This window comes from Ruditapes philippinarum, unplaced genomic scaffold, assembly GCF_026571515.1.
Source record: "Ruditapes philippinarum isolate M1 unplaced genomic scaffold, ASM2657151v2 ctg5249_1_1_1_1, whole genome shotgun sequence".
NCBI classification, from domain to species: Eukaryota; Metazoa; Mollusca; class Bivalvia; order Venerida; family Veneridae; genus Ruditapes; species Ruditapes philippinarum.
The window spans coordinates 58,717-79,607 of NW_026866095.1; the positions used below are offsets into that span (position 1 = coordinate 58,717).

A 20,891-nucleotide genomic window follows, 5' to 3' on the forward strand; every position below is an offset into this window, starting at 1 on the left:
TCGATAAAATCCAAGTACTTCCGAATCTAATTAAAAATGGCTGCTTAACTTGGAAATCGAAATTTATTCGAAATATTTTTATAGGTTCTGTATTCTGTCCTCAATACTGACTTAATTTTCCTTTGAAATGGATACAGTAAGTTATAGATAATGTTTTTTTGTTCTAACATACAAGTTATTTTCCTTCATTTGTGTAGTAAACATCTAAATATCTGCAAATTATTCATGTTTGCACAGGATTTTTTGTCTCAAAGAATATTTTTTTTACATTTTGACTGGTCAATATTTATGATACGGATGAGAGGTGGGTGCAGAAATGTGACTGTATTGATGATGTTGTCCATCAATGGATTTTACATTTATAACAATACAGATAAACCATGGTTTCTGTCAAATTAAAAAATTATTTTTGCAATGTTCTAATGTTATTGTAGCGTAATCAATTCGGCGTGAACGGTTTGACCCATGCAGTTTACAGACTTTTGTTTTCTTACTGTCAAACCATTGGAAAAAGACAGCCCACGTCCATAATTATCCCGGTGTCTTTGACAAGTCTAATTAGTTGGACTAGGGTTATTCACTTATTGTTGTCCCCAGTATACTCTATGAATCTATGATTCTATCTATCTTTTGTTAATGTCAAACCCCTTGCAGGGACGTAGACATGTGATATAGTTCAACTAATTTTTCTACGGAACAAGATATTGTGCTATTTTGTGTCTAGGCAATATCTCGCCTCTAAAAGTGAGATTTTGACCCAGAACGAAAATATCTAACTTTGGCATGTAATATATTTTGACTAACATATCATACTGCTTCAGAATCATTTTTTTGTTTTGTTTTTTTACGATTACACTAAGCAGGTAATCATTGTATACATTGCATTGAGAGACAGCTCTAAGTCTAACTCTAACTGTATTATCTGAGCAACTCTATTACCGACGTACTCTCAGTATTTTGTCATATGCAGTCATATATACAGCAGGGGTTTTTTTTACTAACAAATTGACACCGATAGTCGGCGTCTTCCCCTCGGTAAATAGCCAAGTTTTTTCCCCCAAAAAATTCTATTTTCCTTTAAACTGGATCAGATTTAATAATCACATGGTTTAAAATATTATTTTTCTTCATTTTATGCAGGATAAACCACCAATTGATGTTCAAAATAACCAAAAACATTGCAGGAAACTGCAAGTACTGTCTCAACATGGAGGCAGCCATTTTTTTTTTCTTGGCTATATCCCGTACTGAACGGTACTATTTCTGGAAATCAGTTGCAATCAAAATATTGTCATTTTTTTGGTTATTTTTAGTAAAGTAATATATTTTGTACTTTTTATTATGAAAATGACTTATATGGAGCTAAAGTGTGTCACAGATACACTATTATACCTATACTGTATTAACTTTCATACAAAAATAGAAGTATAAAAACCATTCACCACCATACATATTAAGAAAATATGTTATACTGCAAAGAATATTTTGCATGATGATAAAGTTTTTAAGGGGAAAAAGATATAGTTGTAACTCTCTACTATGTAGTTAAGTATATAGTATAAATAACGTCATAATAAAGTTTCCCCAAATTGACTTTTTTCGTATATTTTTTCCCCTCCCTACCAGCGTCCAGCGTCTTCCCCTTTTCCTAAAAAAAAACCCTGTACAGTGAAGTTAAAAATATTTGATCACATTCAATAAAAAATGTATTGATTAAGTTAATTTGTTCTGTTTCACACAAGATATTTATTATGAAAAACATCAATTAAATTCAATACAGACATACAGAAAACGTTAAGTACGCTAATAATACGGAGTCACATGCTACTACTTTAGGGCCTTACATAATCTTTAAGTCTGCTAGGCAGTACCCATATATTTGAATGGTAAAATAATAATAAAGAAATAGAAATATCACAATACTAATAGCTCTGTCCACTTCATTAGGTGCAATTCACCAGAGCTAAATCCTTAACATACTGGAAAACAGAGTTAAGTTATGTTTTTGAAAATTTAATCTAGCATTTACTGAAAGAAAGGGGGCATAGATCTATATCACATTAGCTTTCTTAAAAAAGGAAGGATGAACGGCATAATGTGATGGACCAGGTATGTAGCATGCAACAGATGTTCCAGTTTGGTGAAGGGGAACATTTAAATCTACAGGCTGAAAATATAAACCAATTTTAACAGCATTTCATCTGATAATATGGATCTGTTAATAATGAAAACCCAGTTTTGTTACTAAAATGTTCATGTTTTTCTGACACAATAATCAGTTATTACACTTATGCATACCATTCTGTTTCTATTTAATGCCCACTGAAACTTGGCTTTTTAAGCTCGACTATTCAATAAGAATAAGTAGAGCTATTGTAGTCACCCGAGCATCGGTGTCGGCGTAACCACTTATGTTAAAGTTTTTGTAATACCTCAAATATTTTCAAAGTCCAGTGACATATGGCTTTGAAACTTTGCACACCATCATAACCCCAACCTGTAGACAGGAGGGGGTAACTGTATCAAGCATTTTGACAGAATTATGCCCTTTTTTCGACTTAGAATTTACATTCAAGTTTGCATACCACCTCAGATATTTTCATATTCTATTGACATCTGGCTTTGAAACAAGTTGAAATTTTATACTCTTCTTTGAGAGCATAATAAGACTCTCTCCAAGGCCTATAACTGTAACATGAATTTAAGAAAAAAATTGCCCTTTTGTAAACTAAGAAAATTTTACATTATCAAGGCTCTTTTACTATCAAGCACTAAGAATAGTCGAGCATTGCTCTCCTTCTGACAGCTCTTGTTTCAAAACGGTGATGCTAATAAGAGCTATAATTTTTTGCTGTAAAATATGTTATACATATTTTAATTTCAATTATTTTTTTGTTTATTACATATTAGCTAAAAAAACAACAACAAAAACATTTTATTGATAGTCACTGTCAATAAAATGTTGTTTTTTTTGTTGATTGGGACTTTTAATTAAAATTAAATTTACTGTGAGTAACCGATAAGGTAAGATTTTTTCTGCAAAATGTGGTAGGGGGTGCTTATTAGAAGGGGCATTACTTGGTTACAATGCTATAGATATTATTATTATTATAAAGCTAATATTTATTCATATGATCACTATATAAAAATCATTATAGATTTATATCTTTTTGTAAATAAATAATTTATATTTGCAGGGATGGACACCAGGTGGTCACCGCAGTAAACAAAGTAAGGTTGTTTTTTTCATACTGGTGAAAATTTCCTTTTAGACAGATAAATTATAATTTTTTGTACTTTACATGTAGTTAAAACATATTTTATATTAGTTTCATTGTCTCTGAAAAGTACTGTAACAGTCACAGTGAGTAATAAAAGTAAATTATAAAAAAATTTCTGTATTATAATGGTCTTTTTATTTTCTAGGAATGTTTGTGTGTCACAAAGTGATAATTGTAATAATAAAAGATTAATGTCTTTGATAACTTTTGGATTGCTAGATCAGGAGGACATACAGTTTTAAGTTTGTCTGTTTGTCACAAAACTTTATGTCTGGTTATAATCTTGATGTCCTTCCACCTTCATATACAGCCTCCAAACTTCACAAACATACATGGCGCTTGTGTCTGCTTTTTGCACATGTACACTTTATTATTTTCTAGGATCTGCTGCTAAAGACCCATTAGATGATTTACTTGGAGATCTTCTAGATGATGGTAGGTATCTAATCTTGCCACATTGAGAATTTTGGATAGTATAACAATCAGTACTTGGTAAAATTGAGCATATATAGTTCTTCCTCTATTAACCTACTTTGTTAAAGAGAAAAGTTAGGCATTAATACATTTGTTTTACTCTTATTCATAACTTGTGATATTAATAAGACCAATAATTTCCATGATGTAGGACCATCCATGGCCGAGTGGGCTAGGTCGCTGCATTCAAACCACTTGCCCCTTACCGTCATGGGCTCTAATCCTGCCAGGGACATTGGATTCTTTTATGTGAGGAAGCTATCCAGCTAGCTTATTGAAAGTCAGTAGTTTTACTGAAGTCTTCCTCCGTTTTCCATATGATCTCTTGGTGCGACCCAACATTGCTCATTGGATTTGTCCAACATTTAAATTTGGAACTGTCTTATTTTAAAATTTAGAGAATGTAAAATAAAATCAAGTAAGATGAGCAAGCAACATTAATAACATTGCTGAACAGAAAGTATATATCCTTTGCCACCATTATAGAGCAGTCTGATCAGGCGCTAGAATGGTAGTAGCTAATTTTTCTTATTTTAATAATGAAGTTCCTTAAACTTTAGAGCTGTAGCTGATATATGGATTACACTGTTCCAAATTAAAAGCTTGGCAAATCCATTACACAAATTCAACAGTTTAGGTTTACCTGGCTGTATTCTGGTTACATTGACAAATCTTAATCATAATGCTACTTTGATTAATTACTCATTTCAAATTTATCATATTCTTTTCTCTCCAGATACAGGAAGCCCACCAAAAAAGCCTTCAAATGGCAATGCTGGCAGACAACAATTTCCTGCAAAGAAACAAAGGTATGTTCACATGTACGAGGGGTTATCCAAAAATTCGTGGACTTTTAAATATCTCTTGAACGTCAACGTGTATTGTAATGAAAATTTATCAGCATACATTGTAGAATATTAGCAACACATTTTGAAAGGAACAGTTAATTGTGTCAATAAATAATTATTTTCTATTGCTTTTAAATAAGTACATACACGGCACCCGGCGCACGGTAGAAAAGTGCAGTAAGTCATCGTATATTTCTTGCTAAAGAACTAAAAAATTAACGTAGAAAACCCGCTGAACATCGCATGTTTCTTTTATGATGTCATTTAAGTAATTCTTTAAAATAATGGACGTCCTTGATTGCATAACGTTGAAGCACAAGTTGTACGTTAATATTATGACGTTGACGTCAATAATTTTTTGGAGTGCGCCGCTGTCACCGACATGTGTTTATGTAAAATTAAATATTGTTGTAATAAAAGTAGCTACTCACATGAATTTTTCGGTGTTTATTTGTTATTAATTCTTCTAAGCAGTGTAAGAATTTCAAATTAATATCTCAAATAAATTTTACGCAACAAAGAAAGTCCAAGAATTTTTGGATAACCCCTCGTATATGTCCGAGAAAAGAATTTTAAATGAATATAATTTCAAAAATGACACTAGATTACATGTAGATCTGACAAAGGGCGTTAAGTTCAACAAAGTTTGAAGAACAAAGTGTAAATATGTTGAGAAAATAGATGAAAAATGCAATAGTTCAAAAGTGGAAAGTTATTTAAATTGAGCATCTTAATCAAAAGTGTAAGGAAAACATTTTATTTTGATAATAGACTATAGTTTTATAAAGTTATTTGATTAGTTCTTAGTAATGTGAAAGTATACAACTAAAGAGATTTATCCCTATTCAAGAAGCATTTAAATGACATTCCTCCAGTTAATTTATATAAGTTACCTAGTGTTCACTTACTCCACTGACGTTTTTACATGATTGGACTGAAAATACTGTTTTTCAAGATTTGTGTGTCATCTGATGTAGATCTAAACCAATAACTAATATGCAAAATTTCAGGTCATTAGCTCATTTTATCTTTCCAGAATTATTGTTTTTATTGTGTAAAATGTCTTAGATAAAAAGTGTCACACAACTGATTTAAGAACTGCACAGAATATGAATTTTGATTAAAATCTTAGTGTATTCCTTCAATATCTTTTACAATTTTTCCTTTTAATTGCCCCAGTTAATCTAGGTAAGAATAAGAATTTTTACCTCATATTTATAAGGCTTGTAGAGCTGCCTTGTACATGTACTATAAACTAGTCAGACAGCACATTTACATATTGGTGGAATAGGTTTTTGACTATATCAGCTATAGTCTCTGAAAGTTAATGTAATAAAATTTTACTGTTTTTCTCATAGCTCTAAAGATGAAGATTTCTATAGTAGCCTGGCTCAGGCAGCAGAAGATGCTGAATTATCAGATGTTTCTGAAGCAGATGTTAATAAAATGGCTAAAAGCATAGCAGTAAGTGATTTATCTTAATACATAATGTATATATTGTAGTTGGTACATTTTATACTACAGTTGGAAAAGAATTATTGCAAAACTTGAATTTTCAAGATATGTTTTGAAAAACTTGTTGGAACTGAAAGTGATAGAGTATTGCCTTGCCAGCCTGAACATCTGTGTAACTTACTCAAAATTTTCATTTTGACATACCTAAAAATTGTTATTGGACAATACAAAAATGGAAGCTGGTCAAATCTTAGAATGAAATTCAGGTTACAACTAGTCTGAAATTCAGGTTAAAAATTCTTTTTATTGTTTATTTTAGCTGTCTTAAACAATTTTCAGCTAAAGAATGATTTGTTGACATTTTATTTAATCAACACAATAAGATTTTGAAAATATAAATAAACAACTATTTGTAAACTTTATAAAACTCTGTACTATCCAGTTTATGTTTGAAAAGGTCTCTACTTTATGCGACAAATAATTTATTGAGAACTTGTGAAGGCTGATAGATCTGAATGAAAATTTATTTATGTCATTCTTTAGGATCTTGATGACTTGGATGCTGATCTGTTTCAAGCAGCAGGTGGTAGCACTAAAACACCTAAGCGTGGAAGTCTTAAGGATAAAACTGGCAAGAGCGGGACCCCTCGAAGATCTGGTACACCAAGGTCAAGAAGTGGGACACCTAGAGCTTCCTCTCCTCCACTGAGGATGACCTCACCTGGTAACAGAGTAATCTCCCCTTCACATCAGAGAGTTACTTCCCCTCAAGGACGGGGCACTCCTACAAGCACTGGCAGGGACACTCCTGGAAGTCAACACTCGGGAATCGATTCAAATAGACCAGGCAGTGGGTCTAAAAAACCTTCATCTCTCAGAAGATCAAAATCCCCAACAACTGAACCAACTGTAGAGTACAGGCCTACCACTGCTCCTGGCAAAATGACTGGTAAGTTAAGGACGTTTTCGGGAGTTTTCATATAGACATAAAAGTAAAATTAAAACTGTTCAATAGAATTTCTTTAAACTTGGCATGTTGTTAGAATATGATAACAGAAACATTTTAAGTGAAAAAAAATATTGGGGTCACCGTTTTTGAGTTATCTGCCCCTAAAACGTCTTTAAGTGAATTGTTTTTATACATTTACTTATCTCTTAACCTGCCTTATATGTGTAACTGATTTACCCAGCTTTGAGTATAGAACAGTCCATTCATAGTGAAAGGGTTTTCAAAATTGGAATACAAAAAATGAGTATCAACAATATATGGTCTGGTCAGACTGAAGAGATATGCAGACTGGCCTTGGTCTATACTGGTGGTAAAAGGTGATCACTTGATTCCAGACGGGTAAATGTTTATCTTTTGCTGCCTTTTATTATTCACTTACAAGTAAAAATCATTAGTTTAGAATAATTATTTTGAACTATACCTTAACTTTTCAACTGTTTTTTTTTAATTTTCAAAATTTAAATTTTATTATATAGTTTAAAAGTGTTTGCTTGATGTAAGAATACTACTCAATTATTTTTGCATATTTATTTCTATAGATTTGAATGAAAGGGCAAGTGTTGGACTCAAGCCTGGCCAGGAGCAAGAAAGACCAAGGACAGTACCTAAAGCAAAGTCAATTGACTTTGGAGGTCAGTTCTGTAATGACTAATGTTACCTTGAGCTACTAACAGATTTTAAGCTGTACATAATTTAAGCTTATCTATATTTCATTCTTCAGTTCACATAGATTTAAAAAAGTGAAAAGTTTGTTTTTCAACCATGTGCTTTTATGGATCGATTTGGAGGGATTCAAAACTGAATTTGGCAAAAGACAACTTTCCAACATCAATAATGATTGATTGACCTAGTAACCTCCCTGTGAATTATCATGTGAAAAGTCAACTGTGTAAAACGATGGACCTTCCATAAGCTTGTGTGAAAGCTTCTTTACATGCAAGAATTCAATTGCCTCAAGGCAGTGATTTGAAGTTGATTACCTTAACAACTTTGCTACAGGGTTTTAACCAATTACATTGAGATTATCATTACAATATATCAAACATATTTCTAAGAAGCTGGGACAGAGTTTCAATTTGTGACCAAGAGATTATTTTAAAAGAAGAATTATAACTTATTTTCCACAGAAATATGTTATATTTTCCACACAAATATATATTAAATATAAATATTTTATTTTCACAGATTTTGATGCAGACGACCCTCTGGCTGGTATTCCTCTATCTGATGATGAGGAAGATTTCGGGATACCAGCAAAAAAAGCAGCACCTAAACAACAGGTGACAAGACAAAAATCCAGTGAAAATATTTCACCAAGAGCTGCTGCAGCTGTTACCATCGACACTAAACTAGGTAAGAACACCTTGAATTCTTAAAAAACTGTGCAACCTGTACTGAGTGGCCCTCTGAAAACCATTATTCTCTTAACAACATTGTTATCATTTTGTTTCAAAATCTAAAATTCACAATGAATTAAACTTCTTTAGAGCAATGTCTCTTGGTAACAACCAATATTTTTTCCCAAGGAGTGTTACTCTGCAGGGGTTACACTGTATGTGTAATAAATGCTAGAACATAATATTATTAAAAAGAATTACTTGTTTGATAGATGTTAGTGCAGCATTCCTTAGGCTTTACTAATGTTCAGAACATGACCTTAAAGTAAGGAAGTCTGATAAATAAGTTTTGTTTTTCAAAGTATTCATTTAATAGATAAGGCAATTTTGGCTGTTTTGAAAACTGTAAATTTTGTTTTGATAAAAAATTGGTTAATGATATATATGTAACTTTTCAAAAATAAAAAAAGTAATGGTAGTCCTTGTTGACTAAATGATATGTTAAGATTGTTTTTTAAATTGACATAAAATGTTTTGTTTTATTTGATGTAGAATCCCCTCGACAGAGGACTTTGTTTGACAGACCTCCCACTAGGAGTGGAAGTACAAAGACCGAAACACCAGACAAAGATCAGGAACCAGCCCCAGTACAGAAACAAAGTACACCTAAACCTGGTATGACCTATATGTCCTTTGTAAAATGTAGACATTTAATATAAAAGAGATATAAACACAACTAAAGCAAAAAGTTTTTTCTCTTGTGCATGCATCATTCCTTTTAAAATAAACATGCAATATCATTTATGTTTCACAGTGATTAGTGCTATTGTTGAAAGAAATTTAATTTTTTCAGCTCTAACTAAGAAGAAGTCAGAAGACGCCTTATTCAGTGATGATGATGACTTCCTTGGAGGCCTTGGAATAGAAGAGAAAGGTGCCGCCCCTAAACCCAAAGCTAAACTACCGGATGATGATGAAGACAGTAGGCCAGCTAAGTCAGCAATGGATAAACTTCTCGGGAAAAGTTCCGTGGCAAAACATCTGGAACCAACTAAAGAAAGAAGAGAATTTGTCCTTGATGCAAAATACACACAGCCACAAGGTAAAATAAGGTGATTTTATGTAACATACATGTATATTGTGATATTTATATAAATGTATATTGTAGGCCTGGTGTAATTGTTTATTATGGGATCAATATAATTGTGTTTGTGGAATAGTTATAAATTATTGTACCTTGAAGAATTTATATACATGTATGTTGTGGGATTTTGCCTGCAAGTTAGCATCTTCATAGCTACATAAGGGAATAGATTGAAACTTCACACACTTATTTGAGAGAATAACAGGAGCTCACTATCCCAGGTCCATAACTCTAACATGGATTTTTACAGAATTATGGCCCTTTTTGAACATAGAAAATTCTACATTATCCCTTCGCTTGTTTACTATCAATCACTGTGAAAAGTCGAGCCCGCTATTCTACAAAGAGCTTTGTTTGTTTGTTTTTTGTTTGGTTTCGACTCTCCTTACTTAATGACATTTAGCTCGACTATTCGAAGAATATGAGAGCTATTGTAGTCGCCCCGGCGTCGGCGTCCGCGTCCGCGTCGGCGTCTGCGTTGGTTAAAGTTTTTTGTAAAGTCAAATATCTCAATTATTACTTGAGATATTCAATTGAAACTTACAATACTTATTTATAGTAACAAGGTACATCAGATTGACAAGTTGGATAACTCTGCCTACAATATTGACAGAATTATGCCCCTTTTTAACTTAGAAATTTTGGTTAAAGTTTTTTGTAAAGTCAAATATCTCAATTATTGCTTGAGATATTCAATTGAAACTTACAATACTTATTTATAGTAACAAGGTACATCAGATTGACAAGTTGGATAACTCTGCCTACAATATTGACAGAATAATGCCCCTTTTTAACTTAGAAATTTCGGTTAAAGTTTTTTGTAAAGTCAAATATCTCAATTATTGTTTGAGATATTCAATTGAAACTTACAATACTTATTTATAGTAACAATGTACATCAGATTGACAAGTTGGATAACTCTGCCTACCATATTGACAGAATTATGCCCCTTTGGAACTTAGAAATTTTGGTTAAAGTTTTTTGTAAAGTCAAATATCTCAATTATTGCTTGAGATAATCAATTGAAATTTAAAATACTTATTTATAGTAACAATGTACATCAGTTTGCAAAATTGCATAACTCTATCTGCAATATTTGCAGAATTATTTACCCCTTTGAAACTTAGAAATTTTGGTTAAAGGTTAACGGTCTTCAAAGATATTTACTTGAAACTTTACACATGCACTTAGGGTCATAATTGGAGGGTCATAATTGTATGTCACTGACCAAGTTCCATAACTCTATCTTGCATTAAGGCTGATTCATATCCCCTTTTCTACTTAGTCTCTTGGTTAATGTTTACATGCAAGTTTTACATATCTCAATAACTATTAAAGATATTTATTTAAAACTTCACATTATGCATTTAGGGTCATAATTGTAGGTCACTGACAAAGATCCATAATTCTATCTTGCATTTAGGCTGATTTTTCTCCCCTTTTTCAACTTAGAAATTCATGATAAAGTTTTGCTTGTAAGCTGTTATCTCAATAACTACTGAAGGGTTTGTGCCTTTTTTTGGACAATTTTATGCATTCATAATAATAAAGTAGTGATTTACTTGATAAAACATCTTAATAACAAGCCTTTGTACCTTTTCTGTCAAATTAATGTATTCATAGGTAATTAGTATTATTATACTCAATAAAAAACCCTTGTGACATTACCTTCCGAATAGTCAACCCAATTCTGTATAATTAGACTCTCTCTAAGGCCTATAACATGAATTTATAAAAAAAAATTAGCCCTTTTGTGAACTTAAAAAATTTAACAATATCAAGGCTCTTTTACTATCAAGCACTTAGAATAGTCGAGCATGCTGTCCTACAGACAGCTCTTGTTATTTGGGTAATCAAAAGATTATGATAATATTGAATACATTGAATTACTAAAAGTATATTAACATTTTTCAGGTGGTCAGGAGGCAGAGGATGACTTCTTGTTTGGGAGTTACATGCCTTCAGCGGTGGGCTCTAACAGTTCAAGACCAACGTCTCGTAGATCTGTTAGGTATGTCAATTTTATTTCTTTCTTCTGAAGGGGCGTCTTTTGTTGATTTTTTACGGTCATTCTTGGATCTTGGTTCTTGGATTCTTTTTTGTTAGGAAGCTGTCAGTGATGTAACAGAATGTCAGTGGTTCTACTCAAGGACCTGCTTGTGCCTAAAATAATGCAAAGAAGGGCATCTGAGATCTTTCTTTACCAGTAATGCTGGAAAGTTCCCATATGACCATTACAGTGTCGTAAAAACTCAACTATAACAACTTTCATGTAAAAGTGGATAACTTGATTAAGATTTCCATGTTATTTCAAAAGTCAGGCAAATAAAACTTATTGTATGATTTATTTAATCGAATACTAGTACTTAATTGAGTAATTTCTATGTGATCATTGCCAGTCATAGTTACCACAAACTTGCAAAATTTTGTACAAACTGAGTTTTGAAACTAGTATAATAATACAGTAAAAACTCTGAAAACCGGAATCCTCTGAAAACCGGACCATTTCAAAAGTCCCGTAAATTCTCCTTATAATGTTCATTGAAAAAAAATCCTCTGAATACCGGAACCTCTGAATTCCGAAAACTGGACGATTTTCTATGGTTTCTAATGCTAAACATGCATAAAAAATCCTCTGAAAACCGGACAGCAGTTTTAAGTGTCAACTTTCTGTGTATTTTAATGTAGATTAAAACATAATCTCAACTGGTGACGTGTTCAATTAACAATTAATGATTACCCTTTTTTTTTATCTATGCAGGGGTGAAAACACTTTTCAGTGTGTGTTAATTTCTTATTGGCAATTAAATTGAAGCTCTTCCATCATAATTGTGTCTTTCCCTGTATAGGCATGGTTTTTCAAAATGTTGTAAATTTGTTGTGTGATTTTTTTTAATATAAAATGTCTAGCAGAATTGAGAAACTTTTGCTGTTTTGCTTAAAATTTTGACCTTGAAGTTATCCTTGTTTGGATATTAATTAGACTCTATATATGCAAAATATTAATACTAAATTCCATATACATTGAACATGGATTTGCATAATAAAATTACTTAAGACATTTATTGCAAAAAGAAATTAAAACATGACTAAGAAAAAAGTGTTGAAAAGTAAATACAAAATGATTGAACAAAGATATTGTTCAAACACATCATAATAATCAATAATGTATAAAACCTCTGAAAACCAGAATCCTCTTAAAACCGGACTTTTGGTCAAGTCCGGACAGGGTGCGGTTTTCAGAGTTTTTACTGTACTATGATTTAATTATCACTTAAGCCAAACACATTTTTTTAACAGGAATGCATCATAATTTTCAGATATTTTTTATATGATTATGAACAGGTTTCAAGATGATGATGATATATTTGGCTTGAACGATGATCCGCCTAAATCTAGTATGACAAAGAAACCAGTTGAGGATGACAGTATGGACTGGTTAGAGATGGCCACTGGAGGGAAAACTCCAGATAAAACTTCAGATAAAACTCCAGCCAAACAGGTGGAGCCTCCTGTACAGAAAAAGGTAGAGGCTAAACCAGTGACTCCGCCTAGCAAGTCAACAAAGGCAGCTGATTGGCTAGGACTAAAGAGTGATGATGAAGAGGAGGAATATGATTTCCTGAAAGCATCCTCATTCTCTGCTCCTGCCAGACAAGGGCAACCATTGGTAAACATATTAATAATGATTATTTATGCTTTAAATAAGATTTTCAATGACTATTTCTTGTGTAAATGTATATTGTATGGCTGGTGTAATTGTTTATTATGGGATCAATATAATTGTTTTTGTGGAATTGATGTAAGTTATTGTACAGTAAGGATTTTCTATAAATGTATGTTGTGGAATTTTTGCCTGCATATAAATAATATATCAGTAGTTCAGAAATGAATGCAAATATTTGAGAAACATTAAAAGACCTTTAAACAAGTTTAAAGAATATTAACAGTCAAATCTTTGATTGGTAAAAAACCAAGCAACTGTTTTTTGTTTTACCTCTAAAACTTATTCAGTGATATACATATTTTAGTTACAGTCTCAACCTAAGCCAGCTCAACAACCTAAACCTCAAGCTGTTTCTAGCCCAGCACCAGCCAAGCAACCAGAACCTAAACTGTCTCAGTCTGGTGGGAAAAAAGATGATTACCTTGGTCTTGGCGATGAAATAGACCCAAGTAAACTACTGAGGTACAGATTGACTTTGTTAATGTAGTGTATAATTACAGACAAGTTACTTAAAAATGGCAACAATTGAACAATGCAACACCTTTAACCCATTTCTGCATGAGCATTTTGTGAAAAAATGGCTGTTTTCATTGAAAAGTCTCCTGTTACAAGTTCAAATTGCTATGAAACTATAAAAGATGCTTCAATATTCATCAAACTTGGCACAAATGTTGACTGGACCATAGCTTTTGTCAGGGCATGCTCAATCTTAAATTTTCAATTACCATGGCAACAAGGGGACATCTCAAAATTGCCAAAAATTACTATTTTTCATTGTTTTTTTCCATCAAAACTGATTTCAAAGTGCTGCAATATCTCAATGGATAGAGATAGTCAAAAGTTTTTCAGCTTTGGTTACAATTTACCTTCTGATCGACCTAAGGCCAATTTTAGCCTCTCACAAGTCAAAAATCTTTTTGGGGATGAGGCCCTCCCCTCAAACCCCTACTCAGAAGGGGGCACATCCCCCCTCTGGGCCCCCCCCTCCCTGATGTATTTATTTTATAGGGGTCGCGCTGAAAAAGTGATAACTTTTTTTTACAACATTTCTCAAATGAAAACAAGTGTTTGGGGTCTTAGATAGGACATTTTTTTTCACCATTTGAGGCCTCAAAAAAATGGGGGGAGGGGAAAGAGGTCTATATGAAGTAATGGATTAAGCATCGAATTGATTTATGTTAAGAGTAAATTTTTTTTAGTTTCTTTTCTTTAGAAAAGTGAGCATTGCATGGCCAATATGTAATAATTTATGCCAGTTTAAAGTGATTTGGCTGTATTTACAGTTTCATACCTATTGGAATGTTTGCTTATAATGTATCTATTAATTCCTTAAGATCTATCAATATATCAACTTCTTTAGAATACTGTTTTTGTAAGATAAATGATACTTTTTCACATGAGTGTTAAAGCATTTTGATTAGCAAAAATAATAATAAAATAATCATTAAAATTAATCCATTAAACGTTGATCAACAGTTTGGTGCATTTCCCTTTGCCACTAAAGACAATTTCTGATATTGTAAAACTGGATAGAAAGTAATGACAGATATATGTGCTTACACTTTTGATGACTTTGACAAAAAAAATCCAGGCAGGATTTTACAAGTTTGATAAATAAAAATTAAAAAGAAAAAATTGTATCCACCTTTTAGACATGCCTGATGAGTAATATGAGGGTTTTCTATATGCTAAAATCCAAGCTATTAATGAATGTTCTAACATTCCTGTTTTCCTAAGAAGATTTCAATAATTTTCAACTATATTTCTGTCAATCTGTTTTCCCTAATATTCTCTATACATAATCTAGTTTGTATCCTTAGTATTTAAATACTTTTTTCCATATAATTTTACTATTTGGTGAAGGACCTTGTATACCTATAGATGAGATTATTTAAACATGTTTACAGTTAACTACAGTCAAACTGGAATTGAAGGCCAGATTTGCATTGATTTCAAAGCTATAAATTTACATAAAGTACAGATAAAAATTAATTTCAAAACTATAAATTCACTTCAACTACAGATTTGAAACAGCTTCAGGCCAATGAATTTACACCAACAATAGGTTTGAAATAATGTCAGATCTATAAATTCTCTACAGAATTGAATCACAAACCTGTTTCATTTAGGTTAGAGTAATATGAAACAACATTTTTTCTATTACTGCTTAGTGAACATTGATTCTGATGTCTCTAATCATACAAACTGAGGCTTTCTTACTGCCTGCCTCTATAATTTTACCTTTACAATGTATATATGTTCATTACACATTTTTAAACAGAACCTTTTCTTGCATTTTAGAATTAATCGGATGTTCTTTATGAACCATTTAATTTTATAAATACAGTTTTAGCAATGGACCTTTCCATTGTTTACATTTTTATGCAAATTTGATGACTGCCTATCAGTTGTTAAACTGGAATAAGACATAATCACTGGATGATCTTGTTTACACAAAAGAACACATAGTTTCATTACTTGTACTGTTTGTAAGCAATTTACCTGGCATTAAACAGAAAAAGCGGGGCTAATTTTTTCACTGCTAAACCTGTAAAGGTCTTCTTGGTTAGGTAAAAAAAATAATACTCTATCTTTAAAACATTGTTCTTTTTATTTTACATTTATTGGTCTTCAATTCAAGGTTTGACTGTAAATAAACATGTAAATATTCTTGTACAATAGAAAAAAAATAACCCTATTTTATACATAAAAAACCCCTTTTCAGAGGGAAAAAAACCTCCTAAAATTTAGTGCAAATTTGTCCCGATTGAATTTCTGAAGGGGGACGACTATTTTTGTCTCCGCGCCAGAGTGCGGGAACCAAACCTCCAGTAGAAAAAGCGGACCCAAAGTAGGTTTACGTGTGATGTTGTCAGTGTGATATTTTTAATATCTTCATTGAAATCATCTTGACGTCATGAAATCATTCACTTATGAACAAAATTTTAGCTTTAGATCTAATAAAAAAGTTTCATTATAAGTCCTCAAGATTACCAAAAATATGCAAAGAAAATAGAACTTAAGATTATTTATTGATTATAATAGTTATTGATTATTAGTAATTTCATTAACATTTTATTTATGTAAATGCAAAATTGGGGAATCATACGTGATGACAAGTTTTAAACTTGATTTTCAAGTTTAAGTCCCAAGTATTTGAGTTTACAGGCATACTCAAATATGTGTGATATGGCCCAGTATTTGGTTTTTAAGCTTTATTTTTTTACTTGAGTAATTGACTTTAAGTTATTTTTACACTATGCTACTTAGCAGCTTTCCATATTGATCAATGTCTGCAAATAACATTTTCATATGATTGAAAATTTTTGCTTATATGTATTTCAATTTTTATAGCAGTGCATGCATAGTGCAATATTTGAATCTTTTACCTGTGAGATAATTAATTAAATTTACATTTTTTAGTTAGATTGATATTGATTTAAAGAGTCCATCCTATCCAATTTAAACTTATATATTATGTTTCAATTCATAAATAAACCTTTTTATGAAAGGTTTTGTTTTTAAGTGAAGATTAGTTAACTGAAGCTACTTAAATGGATCTTGATGATTTTAACTGTCAGAGTTAAAAAAAAACAACAGCTATAACATTTTAGCTACATCATTAGATAGTTAGTTATAATAGAATAGACTTGACTAAATTTGCTGGTAAAAGGATAACTCACTGATACCAGACGGAAACATCTGAATTTATTGAATATGTGCATAAATAAGGTAATATTTAATTAGACAAATTTAGCAAGAGTTATCTTGTTTGAAACCATAGAAAATAATGTATAATATTTAGATACAATTACTGTGTGCTCTCAATGCATGTCTGTCAAAACTTAACCCTTAATCTGCTGCAAGAGATCAGCCTTTGTCACTAGTATAGAGCCAGGCCTGTCTGTATATCCATTTAGTCTAAACAGGCTCTATACTATTGCTTGCTTAATTTTGGTATTTTTATACTGAAATCTTCAAATGAACAGTTCCAAATTCAAAGCAGTGTAAATCCATTATACAGATTCAGCAGAATAGGGGTAAACTATTGAGTGTTATCAAATAACGACATTTTATGCTCTGTTTTTTTTAGTAGGTCTTGAGCTAACACGGGGGCCTGCCCAGGCTCTTTCTGTTGGCTTCTTATTTTATTTTGGTAAGTCATATCTTTTGCTGCATGTGGACTTTTAAAGTAAAAGCAAAAAATTTCATTAATAAAACAGCAATAAGGACAGAAATCAAAAAAATCATTTAAAAAACCCTTGATATATGTATAATATATATTATTATTTTTTTAATTTTGTTTTTTAAAGAGATCAGGGATGTTTCAGATGTTTGGGGTACATATGTCATATCATTTTGTTATAATCCACCAGTCAGTTGTTACCATGGTCCCCTACACCAGGCAGGAACGGAGATTATGAGCCAAGTTTTTACCTGCAGCCGATTTGTTTTGGGTAGAATGTGATATTGCCAAATCCCAGTGCAGGGGCATTTAGTTATGAGCTTGGGTTTTACTGGGGTTTAAATAATCCAATAGCCAAAGTTTCTACAATTCTGTAGGTGTTTGGGGGCCGTGATAAATATTGACTGGTGCATAACAGAACAGGAGCGGTTCTAGGTCACATGTTTCAATTCAGATATAAATATATTTGACTGTTTCAAAGTGTATTTTGTAAGAAAGCTTAATTTCACACCTTAAACAGAGATTTATTTTATGTCAAAATTGGAACTGGATTACTGCTAATTATAGCATTTATTTACAGTCAAGTTTTCTTTTTATTTTAGTTGTATTTGATAAAAAAAATTCATTGTAAATGTTGTTGTGCCAAGATATGATTTTATCAGTTTGAAAAAGTGGCGAGTGTCTTTAGCTCAAATAATGTTAACAGGTAAAATGCCTATAGTAGGGAGCCAGGGCCGATATGCCATTCTGGCGAGGCTTTTCATGGTTAACTGCCAAGTTTTATTATTTTGATATTTGAGATTCAAACTAAAACACAACCTCAGTGCAGACTATTTAATATTTTGGATTATAAAGTATGAAAAGTCACATTCAATAAGATATACATATAAAATATCTTTTAAAGAAAGCATGCTTGACTGTAAATATATATGCTCAAGAAAGAGCTTTGAATTATAATCAGACTCCAGATTATTGTATTTTTTACACAAACTTTATTTTTGTTTAATTCAGACATTTTGCTTTCTGTGTTGTGTTTTATGTTTATTGTGGATGTTTAAATGTTGTCACATTATGTGGATGTTTAAATGTTGTCACATTATCATTTAATTTAAAGGTCACATTATCATGGTCATTTAACTGTAGGGTCACATGATCATTTAACTATATGGTCACATGATCATTTAACTATATGGTCACATGATCATTTAACTATAAGATCACACGATCAGTTAGCATAATGTCAGATGATCATTTAATTGTAGGGTCACATGATCATTTAACTATATGGTCACATGATCATTTAACTATATGGTCACATGATCATTGAGCTATAAGGTCATGTGATCATTGAACTATAAGGTCACATGATCAGTTAGAATAATGTCACATGATCTTTTAACTGTAGGGTCACATGATCATTTAACAGTTAGGTCACATGATTGTTTAACTTGATGGTCTCATGATCATTTAACTATAAGATCCCATGATCAGTTAGCATAATGTCACATGATCATTTAACCATACATGATAAGGTCTCACTTCTAAACTTGCCTCCACATTGTGGTAAAGAAACAGCTTTAAAATGGATGACTTTAGTAATTAGGTAATTTTGAAGGTAAACATTTAACAATTGTATCATTGCATAATATTAATTTCATCTTTTATAATCTAAATCATCATGGTCTGTAATAATTCTAATATATTTCTTTTTAGCTCGACTATTCGAAGAATATGAGAGCTATTGTAGTCGGCGTCAGCGTCCGCGTCGGCGTCTGCGTTGGTTAAAGTTTTTTGTAAATTCAAATATCTCAATTATTACTTGAGATATTAAATTGAAACTTACAATACTTATTTATAGTAACAAGGTACATCAGATTGACAAGTTGGATAACTCTGCCTACAATATTGACAGAATTATGCCCCTTTGGAACTTAGAAATTTTGGTTAAAGTTTTTTTGTAAAGTCAAATATCTCAATTATTGCTTGAGATATTCAATTGAAATTTAAAATACTTTTTTATAGTAACAATGTACATCAGTTTGCAAAATTGCATAACTCTGCCTGCAATATTTGCAGAATTATTTGCCCCTTTGAAACTTAGAAATTTTGGTTAAAGGTCTTCAAAGATATTTACTTGAAACTTTACACATGCACTTAGGGTCATAATTGGAGGGTCATAATTGTATGTCACTGACCAAGTTCCATAACTCTGTCTTGCATTAAGGCTGATTCATATCCCCTTTTCTACTTAGTGTCTTGGTTAATGTTTACATGCAAGTTTTACATATCTCAATAACTATTAAAGATATTTATTTAAAACTTCACATATGCATTTAGGGTCATAATTGTAGGTCACTGACAAAGATCCATAATTCTATCTTGCATTTAGGCTGATTTTTCTCCCCTTTTTCAACTTAGAAATTCATGGTAAAGTTTTGCTTGTAAGCTGTTATCTCAATAACTACTGAAGGGTTTGTGCCTTTTTTGGGACAATTTTATGCATTCATAATAATAAAGCAGTGATTTACTTGATAAAACATCTTAATAACAAGCCTTTGTACCTTTTCTGTCAAATTTATGTATTCATAGGTAATTAGTATTATTATACTCAATAAAACACCGTTGTGACATTACCTTCCAAATAGTCAAGCCAATACTGTATAATTAGACTCTCTTTAAGGCCTATAACATGAATTTATAAAAAAAAATTAGCCCTTTTGTGAACTTAAAAAATTTAACAGTATCAAGGCTCTTTACTATCAAGCACTTAGAATAGTCGAGCGTGCTGTCCTACCGACAGCTCTTGTTATTATGATGTAGTTACTTGTTTTAAAAATAAACACTTTTAAGAGGAATCATTTATAAACAAAGCATTTTATAGTAGTTTTGTAAAAACTGCAAGTGAAAGACAAAAATTAGTTCGTGTTACCTTAAAATAAATACCTGAAATCCAACTTTTCCTTTCTCTGCTATATCAACAAAGATATATACATGTACCTATTTTGAAGGACGGCTTCTCTGTCTAATTTTTGTAAAAAATTGAAGCTTCCAAAAGTTTGAACATTAATTATTATCGTCATGAATATGTGCAAAATAATTCATACAAAAAAATATTGTTTTTAGACTTATCTTTATATTATAATTCTTTAGTGTACATGTTTAAGTACATTAGCTTTATAAGCAATGGAAGGGTATTTTACCTTAGTGACATTAATATATGGGTAAATATTTATCTTTATTTCAGTAGTAAGAAACCATTGTTTGAGTCAGCAGTAAGGAGAAATCAGATGAATATGTCTCCAAGATTCAAGAAAGAAGGTCAGAGAAAAAGCCCTAGAAGCCCTGAAAGGAAACGTAAATAAGTTTGATTCATTAAATAAACATTTGAAGCATTCCCTTAAATGATGAATAAAACTTGTATAGAATTTCT

General features: G+C 31.6%; 1 protein-coding gene across 1 annotated transcript in view; it reads left to right on the plus strand.

Annotated features, from left to right (window-relative positions):
• LOC132731298 (fas-binding factor 1-like) overlaps positions 1–20,891 on the plus strand; it is a 33,507-nt gene continuing 12,616 nt past the window's right edge. The window contains 14 exon segments of the mRNA XM_060717452.1: positions 1–136; positions 3,198–3,231; positions 3,663–3,716; positions 4,492–4,564; positions 5,962–6,067; positions 6,602–7,007; positions 7,607–7,699; positions 8,253–8,420; positions 8,957–9,079; positions 9,258–9,506; positions 11,463–11,559; positions 12,894–13,218; positions 13,580–13,737; positions 20,706–20,815. Coding sequence (XP_060573435.1) covers positions 128–136; positions 3,198–3,231; positions 3,663–3,716; positions 4,492–4,564; positions 5,962–6,067; positions 6,602–7,007; positions 7,607–7,699; positions 8,253–8,420; positions 8,957–9,079; positions 9,258–9,506; positions 11,463–11,559; positions 12,894–13,218; positions 13,580–13,737; positions 20,706–20,815 — 2,005 coding nt within the window. The 5' untranslated portion in view covers positions 1–127.